The sequence below is a fragment of the Erithacus rubecula genome (assembly GCF_903797595.1).
Source record: "Erithacus rubecula genome assembly, chromosome: 9".
NCBI classification, from domain to species: Eukaryota; Metazoa; Chordata; class Aves; order Passeriformes; family Muscicapidae; genus Erithacus; species Erithacus rubecula.
This window is the reverse complement of record NC_136660.1, coordinates 5308103-5335500: the sequence shown is the minus strand read 5'-3', so window position 1 is coordinate 5335500 and position 27398 is coordinate 5308103. Positions and strand designations below refer to the sequence as shown.

General features: G+C 38.6%; 2 protein-coding genes across 2 annotated transcripts in view; one reads left to right on the top strand and one right to left on the bottom strand.

Annotated features, from left to right (window-relative positions):
* Nucleotides 1–7069: 7069 nt before the first annotated feature.
* Nucleotides 7070–11354, bottom strand: IAPP (islet amyloid polypeptide; the record flags this gene model as incomplete). The annotated part of the gene is made up of 4 exons (XM_079312377.1): nucleotides 11248–11354; nucleotides 10763–10859; nucleotides 10488–10622; nucleotides 7070–7229 (listed from the first exon to the last, which is right to left on the bottom strand). The coding sequence occupies exons 2-4, from the start codon at nucleotides 10840–10842 to the stop codon at nucleotides 7070–7072; spliced, it is 375 nt and encodes a 124-aa protein (XP_079168503.1). The 5' UTR covers nucleotides 10843–10859; nucleotides 11248–11354.
* Nucleotides 11355–12574: 1220 nt separating this feature from the next.
* Nucleotides 12575–27398, top strand: part of LOC306805061 (uncharacterized protein) — a 51641-nt gene continuing 36817 nt past the window's right edge. Inside the window, exons 1-5 of the mRNA XM_079312376.1 lie at nucleotides 12575–12856; nucleotides 23265–23363; nucleotides 24435–24576; nucleotides 25927–26059; nucleotides 26564–26670. Of these exons, the coding sequence (XP_079168502.1) occupies nucleotides 12833–12856; nucleotides 23265–23363; nucleotides 24435–24576; nucleotides 25927–26059; nucleotides 26564–26670 (505 nt within the window). The 5' untranslated portion in view covers nucleotides 12575–12832. The remainder of the gene's footprint in view (nucleotides 12857–23264; nucleotides 23364–24434; nucleotides 24577–25926; nucleotides 26060–26563; nucleotides 26671–27398) is intronic.

The window sequence follows — 27398 nt, the reverse complement described above, 5'->3', positions numbered from 1 at the left end:
TATGTTGAAAAAGCACAAAAGAGATGTGCCTCAGGATTGTGACAATGGTATCTTGCTGCCCATCTTGTGGAGCTTTTGTCTAATGCCTAGAGGAGATAGCAGGGTGGGTGAATTTCCTTAGGAGTTCTCTGTGCATTTTGTCTTTCACTGTGTGTGACCACCTCCTTTCAAGGGCAACCAAACTTGGCTGTCTTCCTGACTCACAGCTGCTTTTATTCCTAAGTTTTCTTTGGAAGGGAGATGAGCAGCTGGAACCCTGAGCTTGGACGTGTCTGCTCTGCTGGAGAGAGGGGACTGGGGTGTGGGGGGAGTGAAGAGCTCTCCAGGCAGTGTGAGGCTGCAGCTCTTAGTTGGTTCCCAGCCATCTGTCAGGTGCAGCCTGGAGCAAGGGTGAGTGTGGGTGGCCATCAGTACTCCGTGGCTTGCCAGTGAGGAACTGCTGGAATGGAGGTAGAAGGGAGGGAGGGGTCAGTTTTGCTAATGGGGAGGTGATAAAGGCACTGGATCCCTTCTGCCTTGCCATCAGGAGTGACTTGCCATCTTGTCACACCACAGGCTCAGAGCAATCATTCCCTGTCCAGTTAAGGCTAAGCTTCATTTGTGGATATTGATGCTGTTCTGTGCTTCACCAGAAAACTGGTATTTGTTCTTTCCTTTGGGTTACATTTTTCTTGTGTACATTTACTTGTATACATTTTACTGTATGAATTCAGCTGTGTAACTGTATTCAAGCGTGCAGCCAGCCTGGACACCTCTGTTTTCTTTTGATTCCTTAGGCAGTAGCAACTGGTTGATGCAGAATCCTATTCCAGCTGGCACTGAGTTATATACTTCAAGTGAGATATCTGTGCTGAGATGCAGCACAGCAGGATAGCAGCCATGAGTTTTGAGAAGGGTTTGGGGACAAGAGGCTGCAGGGCCAGGAGAGCAGGGGTCATTTCAGCAGGAGAAGGCTCTCTTAGTTATATTGGTGCATACTGGGCATAGGTAAGTGCAATGGGAGTGTTCTGTGACTGCAACAATAGCCTTTAATGCATTGAGAATTAAAAGCATTATGTAGAAAGTGGGGAAAAACAACAGAGATTTAGAGAGTGTCTAAGTGACTAACATAAGTAGATGCAATAAAAGCTTAATCAGGGAATGATAATTGGTAATATTGAGTAATATATCCTTAGACAAAATATTCCTGGTTTATTTCAGCCTTGAGCACTTGGGCTTTTTTGGGACTGGCTTTGTATTTAGACAATGCCTGATACATGGTGTGTGTGACTTTGTTACTCAGTTTTGCTTTGACAATCTGAAGACTTATGTGGATTTCACTATCAAACTTGCCGTTTTGCAAAGAATTCCACAGTAACTCTGACAATCGAAGCTGGTAGGGATAACAGAATGTTGTCCAAAGAAAATGGCTTTATAAGCATATTCACACCACCACTGTAATTTTTATGTCTTCATTCTTGCCTGCTTACAGCCACAGTGAAATAGTTAACAGTGTTTATTTAGGAGCAGTGTTTAAAAGGTTTGAGAGTGAAACACCACAGCAAAAGATGAGGCAGGTGCACAATTTCTTTAGGTCTTGTCTCCAGCTTATCTTAATCAGTTTGAAACATCAGGCATTTTTCAAACAGATATTTCAGAGAGAGATTGTGAGGCACAGAGTGGCACCCAGAATATAAAATAACAAGTTCACAATCTATGGCCACTCATTTGATGGATATTTTGATTTCAGTGATCAGATATTATGCAAACTATGAGAGGAGAAAAGAGATTTTATGGGATATGGAAGACACAGGAAAAGCTGATGCCACAGAGGTTTATGCTAGTTCTCTAGGTCTTTAATTCTGTAGAAATACAATCCAACAAACTCAAGAGTCTTACTTGCTGAGTGAATATGCACTGGATGCAGATTCATTGGATGCATATTTATTCTGAATTAAAAAATAATTATTCAGATCAGTCTTGATTAGAACTGCACTTCATATTATTAGAATGTGATAGATGTATTTGTATGACATGAAAGTTCACAGTTATGTTTAGTTCTTTCCTCTCAGCAATTTATAACCTGAGTCTTAGTCACCTACCCAATCTCCAGTCCCTTTCAGGATATATAAATAAATATAGTGTAATACACAAGCAGTAAGATTTATGATCATTGATTGATGTCACTCGTATCTCTTTCTTGTGATGCTGAATAGAGGGTAAAGAAAACAATTTCTTAAAACATGCACAATCTTGATTCTTTCTGTAGGTATGTAACAGCACTACTCAAACTTGTTACCTAATATGATGATTAATGAAGAAAGGGAAATTTTTCACCTCTAGAATGAAACTAGCTCCTGTGTAGAAAACCTCTCCAAGGCATTTTGAGTCCTGAGAGTCAGACAGAAGTGTTATTTCTTGGGCTGGTGAGTCCCTGGGACACATTTTGTGTCCACCACGACACAGGTAGTGGGCTCATTCACGAATGAAATTTTAAAATGCCCCATATTCTGAGGGATAAGTAGTTCAGCTTCTTCAGTGCTGGACTGACAATCAATCACAGGCTGCTTAAATTTTATCACAATTCCCCTAGTGGAAGCAAATCCCAGTCTGACTCCTTCCAAAGGGACTGCTTAATGAATGACTGATTCTTCTTGAAAAATAGTGGTCTGCCTCTGTTGAGAGTGTAAATAATAATAAGCATGTTCTGGATTTAATGCTATTTTAATCCTATTGAATAGCACTTCATTTAAAATTGACTCCAACTATTTAAATTCACATGTGTAATGGTTTATTTATTACAACTCAAATTATTTTGATACATCCCAGGATATTAATCCCTTCTGAAAAGCAAAATAATAAATGTCACTAGCTGTTCTGCAGCAGATCTCAAGTTACTTGTGCTATAATTATTTCTATTAAGGATATTGTAAAAGACCCTGTAAGAAACAGTTTCGTTGTGTCTAATGCAGGATCAAAGAGAGTTTTTTAAGGTGGAGAGGAAAATGCTGTTAGAGTAAGGACAGATCTACGATTACTTATTTGAATAATTAAACCTATTTTGTATTTTTAAAAGCATTTCTAGGAAATAGTGACTTTATGAGTTACTCAAGTCAGCCCTATTGTTTGCATTAAAATGCATTTGAATTTGTTCTTTTTATCCAGACGTTTTAGCATTCAAGGAGACAATTTCTTGCACAATGAACAGCAGTTTTAACGATTGTTTTATCATCGCTATCTCATTCTTTAGTGAGCTTTTGATGACATGACTTTTAGGCATGTATGATTCAGAGTTTGAGACTTTGTTAAGAGCTTGATTTGAAGATAGCTTTTAGTTAGAGAAATAATTCTTAACTGAATCTAATAAAGGGTAAATAGTTTTCATAGCAATTGTAGCTGGAAAGCAATTTATCTAAAGTTTTCAGGAAAACTAGAGAATCCAGATTTTTGTTCCTAAGCTGAAACTTAGTTTAAATGGTGGATTTCATGTCTAAGCTTGAGTCTGGTTCTGTTTCATGTGACTTCAACCATTATTCTATGTAGAGCACGGAGATGTGTCATTCCTAACCACAGCTTTTTGCTCATTGCATTGCAAAAGCAACGCAGAGCTGTCCCTTTCCTATGTGATAACAAACTTAGACAACAAAATTACTAAACCTTGAACCTCGGAACAAAAAGTCTACCATACCTGTCAAACTATATTTGTAAATGAGCTGGTTGACTCACACCCAGCATGAATCTAGAGTGAAGATGGCAGCTACTGAAGATGTAGTGCATTACAGGAAAAGGATTTTATTTCAGGTATCAATATATTACCTTTCAAATACTGAAAGCCATTCAGTAAAATCCAGACTTTCTAATAACTAATCCCATTGGAGCTAAATTTGAAGATTTGTCAGCCTAGTGTTTAAAACTCTCATCAAGAGACTTATTTACTTGAAAAATAGGTAATCTGAAACTATTAATTCCAAATTTACTATTGAGTAAAATACAATTTATGTTTCATGAATATTGTGTGCTTTCTTAGTTTCAGCCTAAGCTTTAAATAGTGAAATCAATTTCTTTCCTCAACTCTATTCATCATGGGAAAATATAAATTCTGTCTTTTATGGAGCTGTCATAGTTCCCAAGAAATATTAGACCCTAGGGCCCACTACTCCATTTAAAACATTCTTCATATTCCTACAATCTTTTTTTTTATAACAATCCTTTTGCTTGTTTGATGAATTTTACTCTTCCCCTTCTCTTTTGGTGAAATTCAATATTATATCCTTTTTCTGATTGTTTTTTTTTCTTTTTTTTTTTAACCACAACTTAAAAGAACATAGTAAAAAGCAGAGGTTTAGTATTTTTAGTTTTTTAAAAGGAATATAGCCGTGATTATCACATTGTATTCTTAATTTTGCTCTTTTGTTTTTTTTTTTTTGTTTACGTGCATATTCTCTGAAAGGTGTAGGGAAGCCAGATGATTTGAAAAAGAACCCAAGCTATGTAAGGCTCAATTCTCAAATAACATTTACATCCCTGAAAAAGCTGAGAAATACATACTGGGATTTAAAAAAGTTCACAGAGGCACTTATTTTTTTTTTTTCTTAGATGTTCTGAAAATTCTAGTCATGCTGCTTGCAGAGCTGATGAAGTAATGATTAAATGCTTATTAGTAATTAATTAATTATTAAATAAACTTTTTTTTTTTTTTTTTTCCTTTACAGCCCACTCTTTTCCTGGCTCATTTTCTCAGGACTGTGCTTGTATCCAGGTTTACTATGGCTAGATCCTTCTTCTCTGAGGGGCCTAAGTGCAGCAACAGCAGGAAGGAGGGAGCAGAGCTGTGCTGTCAAGGAAATACTGGGGGGGGAGAGCAACTGAAGGAAGTTTCTCAAGATGCTCTGGCTGATGAATTCACTAATGTAGCTCAGATAGAAACTTGACTTGGAGTTTCAGGTGTTGGTGGTGTGGGGTTTTTTTACCTTTTCTTTTTCTCTTTAATTTTAGTTTGAACGGTTCATACCAAATGCAGATGAGATTCCTGTCACCTAACTCTAGTTATCTTAAAGTTAAGTGCTCATTTTCACCTAATTGTCTAGACACTCTCTATCATCAATGAAGAAATGGAGGCACTTCAGGAGTGATTAATCCCATCCTAAAATAGGTGTCTAAACTGGGATGAATTGAAGTAGCTATCTTCCTCCACCAAATAGCAGAGCACTGACAACTGGTTAGACAAAGAGGAGCTAAAGACAGGTGAGATGGTCCCCCTCTTCTCTATCTCTCTGTCAGTGGTTTCCCTGATTTAGGATATGAGTTACATTTTTCAGTGTTTGTGGAATAGTTTGACTGCGTGGAATGGATGCTGGTATCAAATCCACCAGATTCAAGAGTGCACAAGGCAGAAATTAACGTACCCAGTTCCACTGGTCCTGTGCATGGGCAGCCTGTGCTTTGCTGAGATTTGTCAAATGGCAGCTGAAAAAACAAAAGCTGGTGCATAAAGCACTGCTCATATTCCAAGTTGGGATCAGCCTAGAGGTCAGCAGCCACCCACAGGGAAGGCTGCTTGGTTACTGCTCTGTACAAACAATGTCATAGTGACACTTCAAAGCTGTCCTCACTTTCTCATTCGTTTTCTGGAATGTAAATATTCTAACTGAATAACAAAATAAGCACACAGTGTGTTTGCAACGTAACTCAAAAGTAACTGCAATGGAAAGCATTTCAAGCTGGCAGAAATATTAGACAATTTTAATGCCATATAAATGGTTTTCTCAACAAAATTCAGAATTAGTATCCATTAGAACATTAATGAAGATTGAAACTTTCCTCAATAAAGAGAGTAATCGGTAACATTTTTACAGTAAGAATCTTTAGCAGTAATTTTTATTCCCATGCATATTTTTTGTGAAATTAAATTAATATGCCATTTAACATTAAATTTAGCAAAAAAGTTTTTATTTCAAGGTATACTTTGTAACAGAAACAAACCAACTGCAGGCAGTTATTAAACTTCCATTTGCCTCTCCAGAACCAAGGTTCTGCTTCACGTTTTTCATAATTGGACAATTATGTTTTTCTTATGGCAGTGAACCCTTCACTGAGGAAGTGTGGACAAAACAGCCATTTCTGTGACAGATGGTGTCACCTTTATGAAAATTTGCTTTAAATTTAAAGGAATTTAAAAGTTTTTAAGCCTACAGTGATTCTGGGCTGAGATAGGGGAAAATAACACTGTCAGACTCTCATTAAGGTTTGCCCATCTCTGAAATATTTTCCCTGGATTTTGGTAGCAATGTAAGTATGCCAGTAGAAAAAATGACTGAGTTTCTATGAAGTGTTTTAGTTCTTTGGGGGGTAGCACCCAAGAACTGGAGTTTCTGCTAGATTTTTATCAGAGCTTTCACTTATTCAGATTTAAAAGCACTTATACTGATTATGCTTACATTTTACTGATACATCTTAACATAAGAACTGCAAGTCTTTAAAATCCCCAGGCACAAAAGTCTATGCTGCAAGACCATGTTTCCTTGCTTGCTGTATGTTATAGTGGAAGCAGACCAGTCAGTTACCTGCATAATTGTACGATTATGGTGCACAATCTGCGCCTTTGCTCCTCTAGTTTTTCCTTCAACTGTACCAAACAAGATGCTGTAGATGTTTCAAAACCAGAAGATTCTTCTGTTTTACTTTCATTAGGACATAACTTCTGTTAGCATTCTGATTTTTATTGTCCTTTAATTAAGGTGCGTTCTTTCTCTTAGCAAACTGTGACTATAAAGACATACACATCATGGGTTATCTTTTTCATCCTTTTAATAATAATAACAATAATAGTAAAAACCTCGTTGCAAGTACTTTTCCATTTATTGTCATGACAAATTTTTACAAAGGAATTTAACAAGCAGATTTCCGGAGTTGTTAATGAAGTTGAAATGCATGTCATTGTGCATGCGTAGTGGCATGAAGAACATAAATCACATACCCCCCCACACACACAGAAAACAAGGCACCGGTAAGACTGTACAAATAACAAGCGACCGAGAGGTTGTTGATGCGTTAAAAGCTGAGCTCGTGGTGCAGCAGCCATCCGGGCGGGCTAGGGTTCCGTGCCCGCCGTGCCCCTCTTGCCGTAGCTGCCGGCGCCCACGTTGGTGGCGGAGCGGGCGGCGCCGGCGCTGCGGGCGCGCACCAGGAAATCGGCCAGGCGCTGCGTCACACACGAGGCCGTGCGGCACCTCCGCTTGGCCAGCTGCTGCCTGCGGGGAGCACAGAGACACAGCGCTCAGCCCGGCCTCGAGTGTGCGGGGAGCATTGAGACAGCGCTCAGCCCAGCCTCGAGTGTGCGGGGAGCACAGACACAGCGCTCAGCCCAGCCACGAGTGTGCGGGGAGCACAGACACAGCGCTCAGCCCAGCCACGAGTGTGCGGGGAGCACAGACACAGCGCTCAGCCCAGCCACGAGTGTGCGGGGAGCACAGACACAGCGCTCAGCCCAGCCTCGAGTGTGCGGGGAGCACTGAGACAGCGCTCAGCCCAGCCACGAGTGTGCGGGGAGCACAGACACAGTGCTCAGCCCAGCCATGAGTGTGCCGGGAGCACTGAGACACAGCGCTCAGCCCAGCCATGAGTGTGCGGGGAGCACTGAGACACAGCGCTCAGCCCAGCCTCGAGTGTGCGGGGAGCACTGAGACACAGCGCTCAGCCCAGCCACGAGTGTGCGGGGAGCACTGAGACACAGCGCTCAGCCCAGCCACGAGTGTGCGGGGAGCACAGACACAGCGCTCAGCCCAGCCACGAGTGTGCGGGGAGCACTGAGACAGCGCTCAGCCCAGCCATGAGTGTGCGGGGAGCACTGAGACACAGCGCTCAGCCCAGCCACGAGTGTGCGGGGAGCACTGAGACAGCGCTCAGCCCAGCCTCGAGTGTGCGGGGAGCACAGACACAGCGCTCAGCCCAGTGCGCCGCCTCTCACAGCCACATAGCTCTGCTGATGTGGGAGCTCTTTCAATGTGTGCACAAATACAGGAACCTTAGAATCTTCCCACCGCCTACTTTGTGCCTGAAAAAAAAATCCTTGTGCTGGGTGCTATTATCTGTTTTAATGATGGGGTTATTCAAATGCAGAGACCTGAACAGTCATATGCCATTTTTATTGATATCCTGCACAGAAGTTTATGACATCTAGAAAGCCTGTAATGATAGTATAGGTAAGGCACTAAGTGAAAGCAATGACTAAATGTTTAACTTTCAGCTGAACTTCTAAATCTATTTAGAGCTCTTGCTGATATCACAAGGATTACTAACATCATGATGATCACTAGCATTTAATTAGTTCTCTGGTTTCCACAGAATCATATCTGCTCTCACAGAAGTGAGTGCTAATATTCCAGTCCATACCATGTGGTTTAAATCCAAAAACTCTTTCTCCAGTCTGCACCACATACCATGAGAAGTAGCAGGCTTTGCCAGCTTCTGCCAGCTTCAGAACCACTCAGGATGGTCTTTAGCTCTGTCTCACTCCCACTTAGCTCTGACTAAACAGAGGCTTCATCTACTGAAAAACTGCCACATCTCTTTTGAAACACCAGCAACTTGAAAGTTCTGTTGTGGTGAGAGAAAATCCTTTGCTGAATGATACTTTAAAGAGTGATCAAGGAAGAATCCATATTTAGAAAAAATATCTTATGATCAGAACTAACAGACGACTTACAGAACTCCATGTAAAACTTACGTAGCATTAGGGGGTTTTTAAATTGCAATAAAATGGTTAGCTTCAGAGAGCTTAGGTTTCCAAAATAGTTTCTTAGAATGCTGTGCTTCAGACAGAAATGCTTGCTGAGATTGCATGCTGAGTTGTTGCTTATTACTTTGGACTTCTTCATGCTGATATGGCATGAGTTAGACACTGGTTTGTGGCTAAAATTTACTGAGAAGAGCAGCAATATCCCAGCTTTAAACTCTGACCATTTGCCAGTATGTTCCTCTGCTTTCTGATTATTTAATCTATCATCTAAAATGTCACATAGCCTTTTGAAGTTATTTGTATTGATCTGAGCATACAAGTGGCATGATACAAATGTCTGTATTATACTGGTTCTTCATTAGTAGATAGGCAGCAATTTTCAAGCAATTAATATATAAAATGTGTAATTGCATTAGAAGAAAATTGTTGGATAGGGCTTTATATAACCTCTCTTTGACTTTCATGGGTATTTCTATTGGTTTTAATCAAGTCCTTAACTCAGGAGGTTCAGATAGCAACTGGCTCTCACAGAGATCCTGCTTTGTTTGTGGAGGCAGAATTTTCTTTTCCAATAAAACTACAATATCAGGCCCTGACACCCCAAGTTCAAAATTCCAGTCCTTAAAGGAATCTGCTGGGTTTCCATCTCATGTCTAGCCTGGCTGAACCCACCAACCCTTTTAGTTGATGGGTCTGTGGCCTTTAAGTGAATATCTGCTGCCAGGAGACAGTTCACCCAGTGAGACATGGTTCTAGCCTCCAGAAAAGCAGATAGGACACACCACACTCATAAAGGTGATGCCTTGTGTTTCAGAATTACTGTCATTTTGGGGGGTGGGGGGGTGTTGTATTTTTTTTTTAAGTGATAACTGTAAAAATGTCTCTGTTATGAAAATACTTAGGAAAGTACAAAAATTGCCATATAATAATATGTTTTTTAATATATGTTCAAAGAGACAGGAGCAGTCAGCTATATATATGTGTATTTACTGAATTCATCTACAACAGAATTGTCATTGGAAGAAATTCACTCAAAAGTCTGACTAAACCAGTTGAACTTGCAGATCTCTTCAAACCTTGATGGTTCTGTGAAAAGTCGGGTGATTCAGGCTGCTTATCTTTTAGTACAAATAAATCTTGAAATATTTTTTATTTGTTAAAAAGTTGCCTGATACTGAATTTATAAATAAGAATATATTTAAGACAAGTGAAATTCTATCAGAACCAATTTCTTATTTTCCTTCTTCCTCTGATTAAATTAATATTTAATTATGTGACTTAAAAATTGCTTATTTCCTGAAAGCATTTATACTATAAAATTATTCCATTCTAGGAGGGCTGTAATATTATTAAGAAGAATATGTTTTCTCTTTTTTCCCTTTCCAGGCTTGGAAATTTGATGAACTTTTTAAAAAGGAAGATATTTGCAAAATATACATTTCTTCTCAAGGTAATGTAGTATTTGCAGCCACTGTAATTTATGAATGGGTTACAATTGTGAAGTGATCAAATGATTTGCAACTTTGTCCCTGGATTTCACTTTCCACCCTGAATGCTTTGATCTCTATATTACAGAAAAGCTGATCTTTATGCTTAGAGGAAAGCTTCTTTTAGTGAAAGAATATTTTAATCTCATTCTTTTTTTTTGTTTGTTTGTTTTTTTTGGAGAAAAAACAGAAGCAAAGTGTCTCAAGTAGCAGGATATCACTGGAACAAAATTTGCTTCATGATTCAATCTGATATGGTTGGAAGAAACAAGGAAGATCAATACCTTTTTGTCTTTGCTGCTGGTTGTTCTGGCATTTCCTCACTAAGTCCTGAGAGTGTATTCTGTGACATTGCAGGCAACATCCATCCTTGTCTCTTGGAAGATCCGTCAGATAGATCATCGGCCACAGACAGTAGTCTTTGAACAACAATAAATGAGTGAGCTTGAATAACTCAATTTTTGTACTATTTGAGACAAGAAAACAAAAACAACTCGTGCAATAATCTGAACACCTTTTTTCCCAAAAAGAGAAATAAATATGATTATTTATTACTCACCTCTCAATAGGTGTAGCTTCCAAACAGCTCAAAGTGACAGAAAGTGCAATGAAGAAAACTGACAGCTTTAGGTTGCACATCTTCCCTTCCAAACTTCCTGAAAAGAACAGTGATTCAGAACTGAAAGCTAACCCATAGCACACCCTATCCCTGATGCCCATTCTGTCCTAAATCAAGAGCAGCTAGTCTTTTTCAGAGGCTAGAGTGAGAAAAATGATCCCTTCAAGTTTAGTAACAAAATTCAATTTCAGAAATATAGCTCTCAGCAGTAAATGCCCATTTTCCATCCAGTAGTTTCAATCCTATCCCTTACCTCTGGTTTCCTTATATCCCAGTCTCAAATTCTGGTCCCCCATGCAGTCTGCTTTAAAGTTGTCTCAGTCTTTTCCTGAGAAATGCTCTTGATTAATAATAAGGGATATTGTGCTTTTCTAAAGCACATCTGTTGCACTGCAGGAAAAGTAAGAAAAAGGGAAATCATTTACCTTTTTGTGGTCACGGATCTAACTGGAGAAGCCAGCAAGCCCTCTTGGTTAGCAAGAAGTGTGCATGCAACAATTCCACGCTTGCATCTAGCTCTGGAGTATCCTTTTCCCTCTTCCTTTCTGGCAAGTCATACGGCTCTTATATATCCTTGACACCTTTCTCAGCTCTGACATCAGGCAGCACAGAGAGACTGTCGTTAATTCCAACCCCTTTAGACAGAAAGGGTCCCAGAGAGCAGCAGGGGCAGGTGGGTCACTATTGCACTAGCACATCAGCAAACATTCACCTGGAGGATGCAGAATGCCCTGGTGAAGGCACTGCAGTAGCTTATTGCACATCAGAAATGCAGCCTCAATTTTGCAGCTCTGGTAAGCTGCTGAGGTAATATTCCCTGTGGGTGTTTTTGAGGGCTAAATAAGGTAACAAAAGTTATAAAGAAAGCCAGAGCAAATGAAACACCAGGCCGCTGGTAATTGAAATACAAGAAAACATAGCTGAAAAAAAAAAAAAAAGGGAAAAGTTAAAGTTGTGGAGTTTTGCTGTAGAATATAGATGGAAAGAAAAGGTGTCTGAAGGGATAAAAGATGTATGATGAATAAGAAAAGAGTGAAAGGTTTTTTTTTTTTTAATTTAAATTGGCAGAGTTCTCATTCAGGGTAACACGGTAGAAATCATGTACATTTTTCACTGAAGTCTAAATGTGAATGAAAATTCTGTCACTACAAATGTTAAATATCATATTTTACTAACACAGGTGGAATTGTCATGAGTGAAAATTGAGTCAATTAATACTTTTCAGAAGGCAAAGACTCGGATTAAAAAGCCAGGAAATGTCAGAAGAAAATTACCTGTGCAAATTTATTTCTCTGGTACGCATTGAGTATGGTTCAGGGAAAAATGTACAGCTTCTAACAGACTAAATCCAGTGTTAATGGAATACCTAATTGCAGAGTTCCAAGAATTAGAACCATTTACCTCTGATTTCAGTGGAAATTAGGAAAATCACTTTTTTTTCCTCCCCCTCTGGCTCCTTAGTTGCTGCAAGGTACTTCATTGCCTTTGGAAAACAGGTCTTTTAATTATTTGTAAAGATCAAGATTCCGGCTGTTTTCAAAAGCTGAACAAAAGTTCTCTGTGATAAGGAGTTACCAGGTGCATTTTTCTATCCTCAAGAACATGAATTAGTTCAGAACTGCTTCAGTGCCAAGTGCCCTGCCTTAATTGGAATCCCTCTTCTTTGTTGGTTTAGTGTGTAGTACCAGATTTTCATTGCAATGGCTCCAGTTCCAGTGTTGGCTCACTTCAGGCATCTGTGCTACTTGAGGTGAATACTGAAGGGATATTCAGCTGGACAGTAACTTCTTTACTTGATTACAACAGTCTGCACAAAATAGTCTGGAATGTGATAAAATGTTTTGCTGGTTGTTGTAGATGTTGCTTTGGGGGTTTTTTGTGTGTTGTGGTTGTTTGTTTGTTTGTTTGTTGGTTTGTTTTTAGAGGGATGCTACTGCTGGATATTTTTCTCTCTGGTTTTAATATGATCATATACTTCTTTTCACCAGGTTCCTGCAGTTCCCTCTCTGAATGGACAGTCCCAGTGTAAGAGAAGTAAGTACAGTATTTTATCTTCAGCATGACAGTAGGTTCTGTGCAACTTCTGAAACAAGTTTATCTCTCTAAAGACTCACTGTAGAATTTTACTATGATGAAATAACATTCTGGTGTCACTTTTACTGTGGCAATTTCTCTTCCCTGAATTGAAGGCATGATTAAACCCATTTTACAGAAATAGTGTTGTGCTAAAAAACAATTATACAGATACTCTGTATTGACATTAGCCAATCCTCACTGCTTGGATATTGAACTTGAAAGTGTCTTAGTGTGCTTTTCCTGGGTGGATCCGAGTGCCACTGACACTCAGCAGTGGCCCTTATGCTCAGCCTGTGTGAGAGACCTTTTAAATCCTGAAAAGCAATGGATAGATCAGTTTGTGTTTAAGATTTTAAATGACTGAACTTAATACTCAGAATCTCCTCTGTTTTAAGACATCCAAGTGAGTGGTTTCTGTATCAAACTTGAATCAACAAGCTATGGGTTGAGGGAAATAAAATGAAATACCAATCTTCAGATAAATATTGATCCCAAATTCTAATTGCACCTGTCCTGCAAGCAGACTAGTGCTTTGAGAGAAGAAGAGAAAGGCTGCTTCTTGAGTGCATTGTAGAAATGAAAGTAGGCTCATGATGTCCCAGGAACACTGCCAGCCTCCTGGGCTGCTCAGCATCTTGGCAGAGTCAGCAAGAAGTCTATCCAGCAATTAGTCACATGTGAAGTTAACCAAATTAAGCTATTGCAGCTCCTGTTGCAAGTTCTCTTAAGCAGGAGTAGTGTTTGCCTATACAAACAGGAATGGAATATTAAATTGTGGAATCTCTTGGACAGCAGAAACAATTAGTAACTCAAATTTCAAGATGCTGGCACTAAATACTTTCCAGTTAGTGCCATTCAATGAGTGCTTGGAAAGCTATTTTTACCACTGACAAAGTTCCTTAACCTTGATCTTAGAAAAAACCTTGTATTCATGTGAATTACAACTGTTATCTTCCTAAGGAAAAAAGAAAAAAAATCAAGTGTTCTCATTAAAGAAATCTGTGATCAATTCTATTCTGAGTAGTTACATGGTAATTTTAGATATTCATACTGGTGTTTAAGTTTTTATGCAAAGATTTTTCTAAAGAATTGTGCCTATAAGAGGGTTAGATGAAACCAGAGCCGAGGTTTAAAAACAATCCAAAAGTAATGTTTTCCCAATTCCTTGGTTCCTTTTGGAAGTTACCTACACAATGTCTGGAATTCCAGAGATGCTGACCATGCTCTGCTCTGGGATGTACTGGCAGCAGAGGAACAGGGAACCAGCCTTGTCTCAAGTCCTGGGGAGTGGGATTTGTATCCCTAAATGCCAAATGAATATAGAGACCATTCAGATGCCTGTTTCTAGTGCAGAAGTCTAAAACAGCTTACATGATGTGTGTCTGTTTCTCCTTTTTGCCTACAAAAGCAGCCTTGGGCGACTTGCTCAGGTGCAGATGTTTACATTGAAGGTGTCTAAATGCAAATGAAATTAATTCCATCAGGGGTGCTTCAACTGTCTTATGTGCCTGAGATTAAAGATGGTTGTCTCCTTCTTTCTCACATTGACCTTTTTCTTAGGCTATTTTTGGTACCTGCTGGGCAGCTGGTTCCCACTTCTAATGGCTACTTTTCACCATCTGAGTTCTACATTTGCATAATAACGTTAATAAGACACATTAAGACTCTTGGTAGTAGATGTGTCTATCCCATTTGTGAGTGCTGTTTTCAAAAGAATTCTACACAGATTCATGCCAGCCCTTCATACCTGATGCAGTGCATAAGTTTTAACTAGGTTTTCTTTTAAACTACCCCACTTTTAAAGAAATCAGTTTTATCTTTTTCTCTGCCAGCTGCTGCAAGAGAATGACAATCTGGCTTTGTCTTGAAACACTGAGTCCTTTAGATGATGCTGTCTTGACAGCTCTGCTATTAATAGTGGCTTTTTCCCTGCTGTTTAAAAAGGAGACTTGTGCTGAACTGAGAATCAGTCATGTTCGTAATAATTTTTCCCTAAGCGTAGATGCAGTCTGAGCTTACGTAGGAGCATTTACGTTGACAATATCATGAAACATTAATTAACTTATTTATGGTATGTCATCACACATAGCTTCTTCAAAAAGAGAGCCAGTAGGGCTGAATTTACAGTATGCTTGAATCATTTTTTGTGTGAGTGCAAGACCTGACCTTTTCATTGTACTTGGAGATGAGAAAAGACTTTGACAAGCACATGCAACAGGAATAAGTACATGAAATTGTCTTTCTACTATAAGAAGTAATTAAAAATTTATTAGGAGTTCAGCATATGCATCTGAAAACATTTAGTGAACTTTTGGTCTGCTCTGGTAGTATCTTTTAAACCAAATATTGCTGTTTTCTTCCATTTAGCAACAAATCAAGTTTTGGCTGAGCTCATCCTTGATAACAGGATTCAGGAATGGTGTGAAAAAGTCAGAACTTACATGTGAGCTCTCACAATAATTTAGGAGCTGCAAGTGAACTGGCTAGTCCAAAAGCTGGTGGTTTTTGCCATAATTGTTATTGAGCCAAACACCCAGTGGAAAACTGAAATCACAGCATTATTGGAAAGGGGGGGAAATGAGGCTCTGAAACCTTTCTGTCATTAACATATTGAAATAATTTCATACTAACACTTATTGTGCCAATAAATGATAAATTTCAATGGGAAAAAGTTGAAAAGTCACTTTATGAAAGCATTTGATTCAGAAAAGAGCCTTGTGCAGAGCAGCAGAGATGCACAGACTTAAGTGTTTTTAAAATCTATAGGTATTGAGTACCTACTATATATTTAGAATGGGTGTCTTGAATTCTGCTTTTGATTTTGGAGTATTTTCTGTTATATAAATTACTGTCTGCACAGGTAGTTTTTTTTATTATTATGTTTCTTGATTTGCAGGGTTGCTACACATTTCCACTTTGGCTAGTGACTGTGATTCTAGTGACTGTAGGCTTGATTATGTTAGTTTTCACAGGGTTCCCCTGGGCTGCACATGGCTCTTTTTATTTTAGAGAGCTATCACATTCCCACATGCTTATTGGAATTGTGTTCATGCTTAGTGGCATCGTGTTTAACAATGAGCAATGTTGGCAATGTCACATATAATTTCATGTCAACAGAACATTTCATACCACTTCATGTGAACGAGAGGCTAACACATTCTTAAACTATTTTTTAGGATGTTGTCATAAGCAGGCATAATCTTCATGGTGATATGGATCACTGCTTTAGGTCGTGCATCATCCTGCTGCCTTTTGTAATACTCATAACAAATTGTAGGAGTTAAAAAAGTCACTGTTGAAAGAACTGTGGAAGTTATCACCGTAGAGGTGAGGTATATTTTATTGGAAACTCTTAAAGCAACACTGTTTTTTGAAGTCAGTACTTTAATTTTCACTGAAGAGGATGTGTATTTCACTCAACTTTAACCTTTCTGAGCAAGTATGTATTTCAGAGGATCTTGTGAAAGTTTCCTGTGTTTTAAAAATGAGATGCTTGTAGCTAGAAAGCTGTGCTTACAGGTGTGTGCCTAGCTATGTGCCCCATTCCCGAAATATCCTGGATCTTCCATGCAGGTGTTCCACACCTTTTAGGGCTGAGTGAATCAAGGGTACCTAGAAAGACCAGGAGTATCACCTTTAACCATCTAGCCTGATGGTATCTGCCTACAAAGTGTATTATCACACATCAAAAACCTTGTGGACTTGGTGGGTAGTGAAAGTAAACTGCTATCAGGTTACATAAACCACTGATTGATGAATCATAGGTAATGTAATTTTTCAGAGGAAAAGACTCCAGAGAGACTTTGAAGCTTTGTACTGCCAGTCAACCTGCAGTACATTTGTTCCTTTTTTCCTCAAAGTATGTTCCTGAGACTATTTGCCTCGTTGCTGGTAAGCTGATGACCTGATCACACAACAAATCCCTTTGTATTTTAACTAGGAAGTACTGCCCAAAAGTATATAATTAGGTTTTCAACCTTCTGATAAGCTGTTTTGACAATTGAAACATTTATGTTTTCTAGCATTTAAAACCACGAGTTTGTGTGACAGAACGTCTTCCAGACTTTCTGCAGATTTTATGAAGAACAAAGAATTTCATGTCTCCATAAATATTGCTGCAAGGCTAGAACACATGCCAAAACAAAAGCCAAGCCTCCAAATCCATACAAGTGCAAATCAGTGTGCTAAACTGCTTTCTTCAAGGACAAACTGTTATGACAGTATTAAATAAATAACAAGTTATGAAGCCAGACAGAAATAGTGTTTTGTGCCTATGCAGTATTATCTCTAAGGTATGGGTCTGAATGCTTTCTAGAAAAGTCTCTTTATTGTCCTTGTGCTACATGGGAAAAAATTGAGCAATCACTAGTTGAAAGGGATGACTAGAGTAGATGGCAGAGTTGAGGACAGAAGACAGATCTGAATTTTTATTTAGGCTGTAGCTGACATGAACTCTATTAAGGTGGAAGGGAAGAATGTCTTACTGGATTGTCAAAGGAAATCTGAATTAAGACTCAAAATGGGAAGAAAGTTTTGTGCCTCTCTGTGTTTCTGCACATATGGGGTAAAGATCACCCATCATTTATTAAATGCAGGTGCATACTTTTCTACATGATTTCAGTAGGTCAATACTTTTCTACATGATTTCAGTAGGTCAAGTTCTTACCTCTGAGTCTCTTCACTAGTCACTACAAGGAGACTTTGTGGCTCCTATATTGATTACCTTAGTTTGGTATAAACATTGCCTATATAAATGCTTTTTTTATTGATGGAGGATCAGTTGAATTATTATATATTTCTTTATTTTTTGTCCTTTTTCTCTTTCTTTTGAGAAACTAGATTCCCTAAATATCTTGAGCAGGTTTTTTTTTTTTTTTTTTTTTTTTTTTTCATTTATGCAGATTCTGAAACCCTACAAGCAGGTGAAAGGAGTGAAAATGTTGTGAAAGAGCCTTTATTTGAGGTTTTCCTATGCCCAGTTCTGCTTGTCTGTTCAGAGGCTGAAGTTTGCAGTAAAGATTTTGGATATGTACCCAGGTCAGGACACAGCCCTGAGAAGCAAATTCTGTGTTGTCCTTGTAAGAAATTCTCCCTGTTAACCTCCATGTGACTGGGAGGTGCATGGCTATTCAGCTGTCACACTGCCAGAGAAGCAGATCTCAGCAGATACTTCTGAGAAATAAAATGGTTTTAAGCATTGCCCTGAATCCAGTTCTGAACTGATGGGGGGAAATGATGGTGAACCTACTCTGTGTCATGGTGTCCTGATCTGCTTTGCCATGTCCTATGCCATGTGAATCCTATGGATACTGTAGTTTTGTGGAGAAAGACTTCATATTCCCAGCTTTTAATGGGTTAGAAGTGGTTGCTTACAACTGAAGTGCAGGGAAAGAGCTACTCGGTCCTTAGTGGTTTCAAAATAATGTGATGTGTTTAGAATGAGGGGATAAATATCTTCTGTGCTTTAGGTAGGTAAATCATCCTGACATGTAACATTTAGACTAGGACAAATAGCTCTAATCTGCACTTTTCACTGAGGACTTTTATGTATTTCCATAAGAACACTGTTTATCTATTTGAATTTCCTGTGAGTTTGCACAAGCAGCTGTCACTGGGTCCTGACCTTAGGCTGGGAGATGCTGGCTGACAGGAGTTTTGTTCCTTGGCTAAGATGAGTAGATCTAAAATGACATAGAGAGATAATCAGGATAGGGGTCAGCTGACCTGATCTTTATCTGTCTAAACTTTTGTTAGCCAGACTAAGGTAAGCTCTCAAGACTTCCAAATCAAAGGGAAGAAAGAAGCACCTCCAGAGAGGTTCTTCCTCCACTTATTTTGGACAGTTGTCTTAAAATGGGATAAATTACTCTCTGGAAATATCTGACTCTAATGCCTATTGTGAGACTTTGGATGAGTATCTTCAACACAACTCCTTTCTAAGAATAGGTTATACCTGATTCTGTACAAATACTTGGTGTTTTTGAGGTATATTCCTTATAAAAAAGCATTTGAATGATTAGAGGTACCCCTTTAGAAGAAATCCCATGGAGAAGAAGGGAATTCTGCATGCTGCCATAAATACTCTGTAATTCTTTATTACCCATTAATTAATCACAGTCAAGAACAATGCTGAATTCCCTATCTATTGAATTTTACATATATTTACCTAATAGTAAACTATGCATTTATGAGCATATGATAACTTTACATACCTACTCCTCTCTTCTTGGAGAGGTATTCTATTTGTACCTGTTGGCAATTATAAAACACTTAATCTGCCCTTTAAAATAACACAGGGTTAATTTTTATGCCATGGAGATAAGTATTTAAAGGAAATTTTTAAGTTCCAAATACAAGGTGGTGTTTATTTGACTGAAAAAATTTATTTTCTTTTTTTTTTAAGTTCCTTTTTGAATCTTCAACTTTACTTGCCCTGAGAGGAAATAATTATTGAACAAAATAATGTTACAGAGATTGCAGAATTACACAGTCTTATGTGTGATGTTACTATGTTTTGGCTTTTTTAATGTCAGTAATGTTTATTTAATTGTTATGTATTTAATAATTTATTAAACTCCAGGACAATGGCTTTTATTTCCCTTTTGCTCATTTCAATGGGCAGTATTCTTGCAGCTTGGACTATAGTTTTTTGTCTTATTAGCTTGTTCAAATTTCCTAAACATGGCAGTGGGTAAGCGAAGAAAATAAAAAATGCAAGAAAACTGTTGAAATACCTTAAGGAGAAATAAGAATTTACCTCAGGTTTTTGTTAGAGGATCAAAGGTGGAAACATGCTTTGTACTTCTTGTTAAGTTGTGTAGGCCAAATCCCAGGTCAGGCAGACATGAGGTGTGATTTGGAGACCAGTAGAAGGAGAAAACAGAAAGCAGTGCTATAACGCTAAGAAAATGTGTGTTTTTTGGAGGAGTATGAGGTTTTTCACATATTCAAAGCATGTACAGAGCTTTGTACTTGAGATTTTTTCCCACGTGTGAGAGCTGAGAAGATGCTGTATCAGAAATTAAGGCTTTCCTGAATCCCAATCCCACCCTCACTGCACCTTTTACACATGGCATTTAGGATTTTGGTGTGTATTAGTAGTTCTTTCTGGGAGGGAGACAAACACAAGTGTCAGCAAGAGATTTAAGATCACAAATGAAACCTGTCTCAGTGCAAAAACATGAAGGCAAACTACTGATTTGTAGGTGTGATGTCTAATGGACTTAATTGAAGTCAAATTATCCCTTTCTGTCATATAAACTAGAGCTATTTGTGTTTGGTCAAATTACTCTCTGATTTTGTAACACCCAGTAATCAGTAACGTAATCTCATTCCCTGTCACCCTTCCCAGAACTCCACTCACCTGTAAATTTACTCACTTAGGTGCACTCCTAAAGTTCCTTTCTGGCTTGTGGGTGCTCTCTGGGTGTCTTCAGTGGACAGGAGTGTCAGCACTTCATGCTCAGAGATCTGACACAGATGTAGCCCTCGGCCTTTCTTTCTTTTATTTTTTTTTTTTCCTTTTCTTTTTTTTTAAGGGAAGCTATGAGCTTAATTTTCCTGCTAAACGCTCAGTCCATGTCTGTCACATCTGAGCTCTCTATAATGCACAGCTGAAACAATTTGGCAAAAACACAAGTTTGACTCCATGCTTGGTTAATTTTCAACAATGTAGATTTAATGTCAAAGTTCAAGTGTGCCTTATCAGTGATTTCTTGCAGAAACCGTTTCAAAACTGTAAGTACCTAATTTGTTTTCTGTGAGAATATTTTCCGTTGTCTCAGTCTAATTGCACTTGAGTAACAGTTTGAACTGTACCTAGTGAAACAAGATTTCAAAAAGCTTTTTGCTACCAGAAAAATAAATTAGTTAAAAATTGACACCATAATTGCTTTCCGAATCGTTGTGTTTTGAGACTTTTTTTTTTACCCTGTAAACAAAATAAAGATGTGGCAGTTTATCTATATGACTAAGCTGAGCTAAATGGAAGATGAATTTTATACTGAAAGTAGCACATCCTCTTGGGACTTAGGCAAGACAACTCGCAAAGCATTGCATCATCAACTTAATCCAGATATTTGGGAGCTTTTGTTCTTTTTATTAGTTAACCAGAGTGAAATGTGATTAAAACCTATAAGATGTGTTGCTGGGTTAGTGTGGGACAAAGGGGACCCCGGTGACAGCTCAGTGCCTGCCTGCTGCTGTCCCTGCTGGTTTTGCCCCACAGGAGGGATCTGCTCTGGTTTGGATCAGCCTTGCTCAGCCCAGCTCCCGTCAGATTCTGTGTCCTGCAGCTGCTTGGAGCTGCCCACATGAGAAACCTCCGTGCCCTCTGCAAAGTGAGCAGTTTTTGATCACTTCTCTGCCCTCCTGGCTGCCCCTGAGGGTTTGGTCAGACAGTGGAGTGGCATTGCTAACTGCCCAGCCTGCCATCAATATGGCACCAATTCAGATCAAAAGTGGAGAGAGGAATTTCACTGCCCTCTTCCCTGAAATTCCAGTGAACATTGCAGGCTTACGACTGGGGTTCAGGGCAAACTTTGCATGGCTATTTTAATAGAACTGTATTTTAATATAGCTATGTTTCAGCCAATTTAATGGGCTAAAGACGTTTGCAGATGAGTCTAAAGTGGGAGCACACTTGGTTCATCTTTAGGCACAGAAATGGAAATTTAAATTCTAACCTGGACTTGAAATGTGGTGTGGATGCACCTGAGCTGTGCACCTGTGTCTTTCTGGTAATTTAGGCTGTTAGTTTGCATTGGCTTCAGTAACATTTGATGAAGTATGACCACAAAATATTAAAAAGCTGGGGAAAATAATTTCGGAAACAGAGCTGGAAATAATAATTCCATCTCCTTTGTTATTCAATTAATAATCTTAATAAAGTAAAAAATTGATTGAAATACTTTTTTTTTTTTTTCTGGAACATTATTTATGCTTTGAGAGAAGGTATAAATAGTGAAAGGCCAACAATTCTGTGTTATCTGCTGTAATTGCATGAAGAGCAGTGTGATGTGTCTGATTCCTCAAGTCAAATGGTAACAGGTTGCTGTCTTGTATCCTGGAGCACCAGAACAGAAAACCTGCATTGAGCCAGATGATATTCCCTATGTGTGATAGTGAAATGCAGGGACTGGTGCAGTAAGGGAAAGAATCCCTTTGTTGAGTTTTGGTATTGCTGGTGGGTTTCAGAGAAAAGCAGTATTTTGGGATATAAATCTTATTTCAAATTGGAAAAAAACCGCTGTATGTGCACAGCTTAGCCCTGTAATTGAACACAGTGTGTGGGAGTGTCTGTGAGCAAAGCAGAAATAAAAACTCTGTATCTATCATAGCTAATTGTCTGAGTGCTGACCACCTACAGTTAATTGTAAAGTATTTTCAGGAATGCTGTGATAATGAATTATGCTTTTAAAAACTGAAAGTGAGAAGGTAGCTATATAGAAGGAGTTAATGCCTGTGAATTTGCTAGGAATCAAGTTAGTTAGGAAACACATTTGAGAGGATTAACATTGTTGTAGAAATTAATGTCTGAAGAGATTGACCAGGAGGGTGCCGAGTGGAAGAATTTGAAAGGCAGCTGAGTCCTCTTGGTGGGCTTGTCAAACTTGCCCCCCAGCCCTGGATCCTTGAAGTGGAAAGCACAGAGCAGGGCAGGTGCTGCAGGATCACTTGCAAAGTGTATCCAAGACAAAAAAAAGAGGAAATTAACCTGCATCCCTCCTGCCTGTCAGGTAGGGCTCTGATTTGCCCTGGTTTTCTTCAGCTCACTCCATCAGGCTGCAGGGAACTGCATTGCATAACTTTATTTCATGGAGTCTCTATAGGAGTGCTTAGATTGAGACCTGTTTAATTCACTGTGCAAACCCTCAGATGTGTCTGGGCTTTTACAGGTAAGTATATCCAAGTCCTGGAATATATTCCTCCTTCTTGGAACACATTGTTGAAATATATGTAAAATGTTAAAAAAGCAGGCAGCTTCAGACACTCTAATCATCAAGTTGAGATGGAGATAAGTAAAAACAAGGCAGATGAATAAAGAGGAATATTTTTTAAAATCTTGGGAGGGAAAGGAGAATTAAGTCTGTTTTGTGTCCATTTAGAACTTGAGTTGGTCTGATGCTTTTGGTTTTGTTTTCCTCTAATTCTAATGCCAAAAAGTTGTTTCTGTTCTATTCAAGTTACTTAATTTAGAATAAAAGCCATTGGCTTGTAGGCTTTGTTGCAATCCAGTTTGCAATTCAAAGAAAATGCTAAAATATGAAATCTCTTAGAAGGAATGTAGTATTTTTGCTAATATGGGACAAAAAACATTTGTTCTTTTCTCTCATCTTTTTTAACACTGTAATGGCATGGCTGACAGACTCAGAAACAGACATCAGCATCAGTTAAAAAAGGCAACATGAAGGAGCCTGAGAAGCCACATGCAGAGGACAAAATCTGCTGCATTTCCAAGCTGAAGGTACAGCAATATTTTAGCAATGTTGCAGGAACACACAACTGTAATTACTTGCATTTACAGTATCCTTGCATCCTGGACTAAATTAATGGATAACCTTTTCTTTTGTATCCTTAACGCCCTAACTAAGGTCAAAAAAGTTCATAGGCAGCTGTGCTGGTTTTTGCTCTCCCTGAACTTTACACTCGGTGATGTGCTGGAGGTATCGATTGGTTGCTGCTTTGAAGTTCCACTACTGAATTTGTGTAATCCCCCCCATCTCACATGCTTATCCTTCCTTCTTAAAGCTGTGAAATGAGCCTTACTGACTGGGATGTGGCAGTAAAAATTGGCTGTTGGTTTCGAGTAGTAATTCAAGTTGTCAAGAAATGCTAAAAAATCTTGTAAAATAGGTTTTTAAAATAGTAATTGAAAACCCAAATACACTTCTTTTGCTTTTTAGCTTTTGCAGCAGATGCATTTAAAAGTAATATTGATTTAATTTCATAAATGCTATTTATAAAGAAGCCTGAAGTTTTAAGGATTTGAATACTACTGCACTCATTAATTTTCACTTTTTAACTGTCAGTTGCTACTAACTGCCTTGTAAAAAGGACATGTTATTTACTCCCTTTGGTTGAAATTACTTGTTGTGGCCTCATGAGCTCTGCTGAGATGGGAGAGCAGATCCTGCCAAAGGGAATTGTCTCAGTTCTGCAAGCAATTTGCCATTGGAATGAAGAGAGGGTGGGAAGGCCCTGCAGGTGGCAACCTTGCAGCAGGCACACAGCCCTTGGCTGGGAAAATGGGACATGGGGCTTCTGAAGTCTTGGTCAATTAGAGAGGATGAAGAACAAAGGGGTTTTTGTTGTTTGTTTGCGTGTTGGTTTTGTTTTGATTTTTGGTTTGTTTTTTATTTCTTTGTTCAGCCAAGCCGTAATTGTAGAAAAGAATAGATGATGGGATTTACAAACATCAGTGGAACAGAACTGCTCACTTTTTAAACTGGAAGCACACCTAATGACTAAATGTTCATGGCATATCCATGAATATGTGTTTTTTAATTCTTTATGGATTCTCCTCTTCCCTTCCTAGGTATTTCTGCTGGCACTGTCACTTGCATTTCTTGGGAAAACGATGTCTGGTGCTTACATGAACAGCATGTACACACAGATAGAGAAACAATTTAATATCCCAGCTTCTTTGGTGGGCATCATCAATGGAAGCTTTGAAATTGGTAATCTCTCATCTTAATTTTTCTGATTCTTTGGAAATGTAATATATGGTATGAGCATGTATTAGTGACTCTCATTTGCACTCAATTACTGTGTGTGACAATAGTGACTAACTGTCCTTCTTTTGAGCTGATATGTAACCATTTCATGTCTTGGAAATGAATAGAACCACTTTTATGGGCAAATCTAGGTTTAAAAACTGCTTCAGCTAATTTCTGGACTATCACAACATATGACAGAGCAACTTAACAAAATAGAATTAGTTTATGAGATGTGCATTTAATCTTTCAGAAGAAAACAAAAAAAAACAATATAAACTTTGTTTGAATTTAAGTTCATATTTAGCGTTTTGCAGTTCCTCTAATTAAACTTGGTTGGAGTGGACTGTGCATCCTTTCCTAAACTCAATAATATTTTAAGGTTTCATACTTGTACATGTGTACCTGCAAAGAAAGTTTCCTGTTCTGCTTTCAGTGCCCCTTACATTGCCTGCCAGTAAGTTTTGTTGTCCGGTGGTAAATTTAAATGTACATCTGTAAGTGTCATTCAAGCCTCCGGTTCAGTACAGCGTGTTTAAAAATTAAACATTAAAAAAGGCATTATTTTCCTTCAGAGCATGATGCTTGTCACTCAGAGACATGATTTTGTTCTTCTGACAAAAAGATCACAAAATTAGTAGGTGTGCCATTACTAAATTGCTATTTTTATAGAGCCTTATTCATAACACAAAGCTTGAGTCTTTTCTTAGTTGCATAGTAATAAATGGAGAAAATCAACTGATTTTAAGTGGAGGAGAGGAAAATGAAGGTTTTTAGTACATTTTTGCTTTTAAATGGTACTAGGTATAATAACCTGTATTTTTTTCTTCTTAAACAATTACTGAAATTAAATATTTAACTTATTCCTTTTTCTTTATGATTGTCCTCTTGTGTTTGTTATTTTCACGACAAAAACCACTTCTGTATTTCCCTACACATTGTAAAATAAGGTATCCTAAGGGAGTAACTTCCTGAAACAGCTATTATTTTGCAGTCCCTGAGCCTGATCTCTATGCAAAGTAGTGGAAAATGTTTTCTATATAAACGTGTACTCAAAAATCTCTCACTGTGATCTCTTTTCCATTCTGCCTTTTATTCTCATGTTCTTTCCATGTGATGTAACTCTTGCAAAAAAAGACCATACATAGCAGGAAATTACTGCACCATGTAGGCAGTTCCCTGTCTAGTGACACTACTGCAAGACAAGAAAAGAAATGGGAGTTGAGCTTACAAGGTAAACTTAAATTTGTGTTGCACCTTCAAAGGTCTTGGGATGTTTTGGTTTGTAAATTGTGAACCAGGTTCTCTTTGCAGGTAATTTGCTGCTGATAGCATTTGTGAGTTACTTTGGAGCAAAGCTTCACAGACCCAGGATAATTGCTTTGGGCTGCACAGTTCTGTCCTTTGGATGTCTTTTGATATCACTTCCTCATTTTCTGTTTGGAAGGTGAGTGTTTTGTTTAACTCATAGCAGCTTCTGTGATCCTTACTTGCATTGATCTGTACATCTTTCCACTGGGTGCTTTGCTTGTGGAGACATTGCTGAGCTCTTTTCACTGCTGGCTTTCACCTGCTTGCATGGGCAATCCAAGGTGACTTCAAAGATCTCTCTCTGGAACCTGGATGGCAGATCACACCTGCTCACTGTGCTGACAAGCCCCTGCTGATCATAATGATTCTTCAACTATTTTTAAATGATTTTTTACTTGCCTTAAAAAAATAATAATGTGAGCTTATGCAGGTTTTAATTCACAAAGTATTTTTTGATCCTTCAGTCTTTTTGTGTCCAGTGTGGAATGCAACACCCTCTGTTAACTTTTGACAATGATTCCTTTCTTCCTACAGCTACACACTCTTTTAATAGGCATTTCCATTACCCCAGTGTAGACAAGTGAGATAATTCTCATAAATATCTTCTGGACCCATACATGCTTTCCTTTGATTCCAACAGGTATCGTATTGAGAGCAGCATTTCACAACAAGAAAATTTTTCAGTGGTGCCTCTATGCCTTGTTAATCAAAACTTGTCCTCTTTGCCTACAGAGAAACCATCAACAGGTATGACTGTTACTGTGTCTATTAATATTTTTCTGTGTGTATAGTGTCTAAATAAGTAGCTTTGTATTATAATTATTACTAGCAATTGCTTCAGGGTTGTGGTTTTGATCAGTACTTTTTGATGGCCTAGAAACTAGAGGTCAGGAAATTTCCTGGCCTTTGTTTCTTTGGTTCCTGAGCTAAAACATCTTTCATGCAGTTTTCATATTATCCAGGCAGTCTACTTTGGGGTAGTGTAACACCAGGTTGTTTTCACAAATGTTCCTCTTTTTGACTTGAAATCCTATGATACTATGAGGAGGTGGGAAGTATATTTCAGCAATGGGTAAGAGGCATAAGGATAATTTTGTGGTTTTTTTTTGGTTTTTTTACTGGGTCACACAGATAAAGGAATGAGAAATAGAGCTAGAACTAAAATATAGATCTCCCTTCTTTTTAGCAAAAATAGTTTAAACTAGGCTAAAACTTACCTGTGGGACTGAAGCATGTAAATTCCCTAGGGGTGTGCATGTAAAGGAACAACTGGGAAGTCAGAGGGCTCAGAGGAAGCCATTGAATGAACACACACAAAATTATCACACTGAGGGTGGTCTTTAGCTACCTCAAAGGGAAACATTCAGTCTGAGCCATCCCTTTAGGCTGCCTTGATAGCTGGGCAGAGGAGACCACAGAGCTCTTGCAGGTCCTGTCCCATCTGTGAGGGGCAAGAGGAGAGCCATGGGGATGCC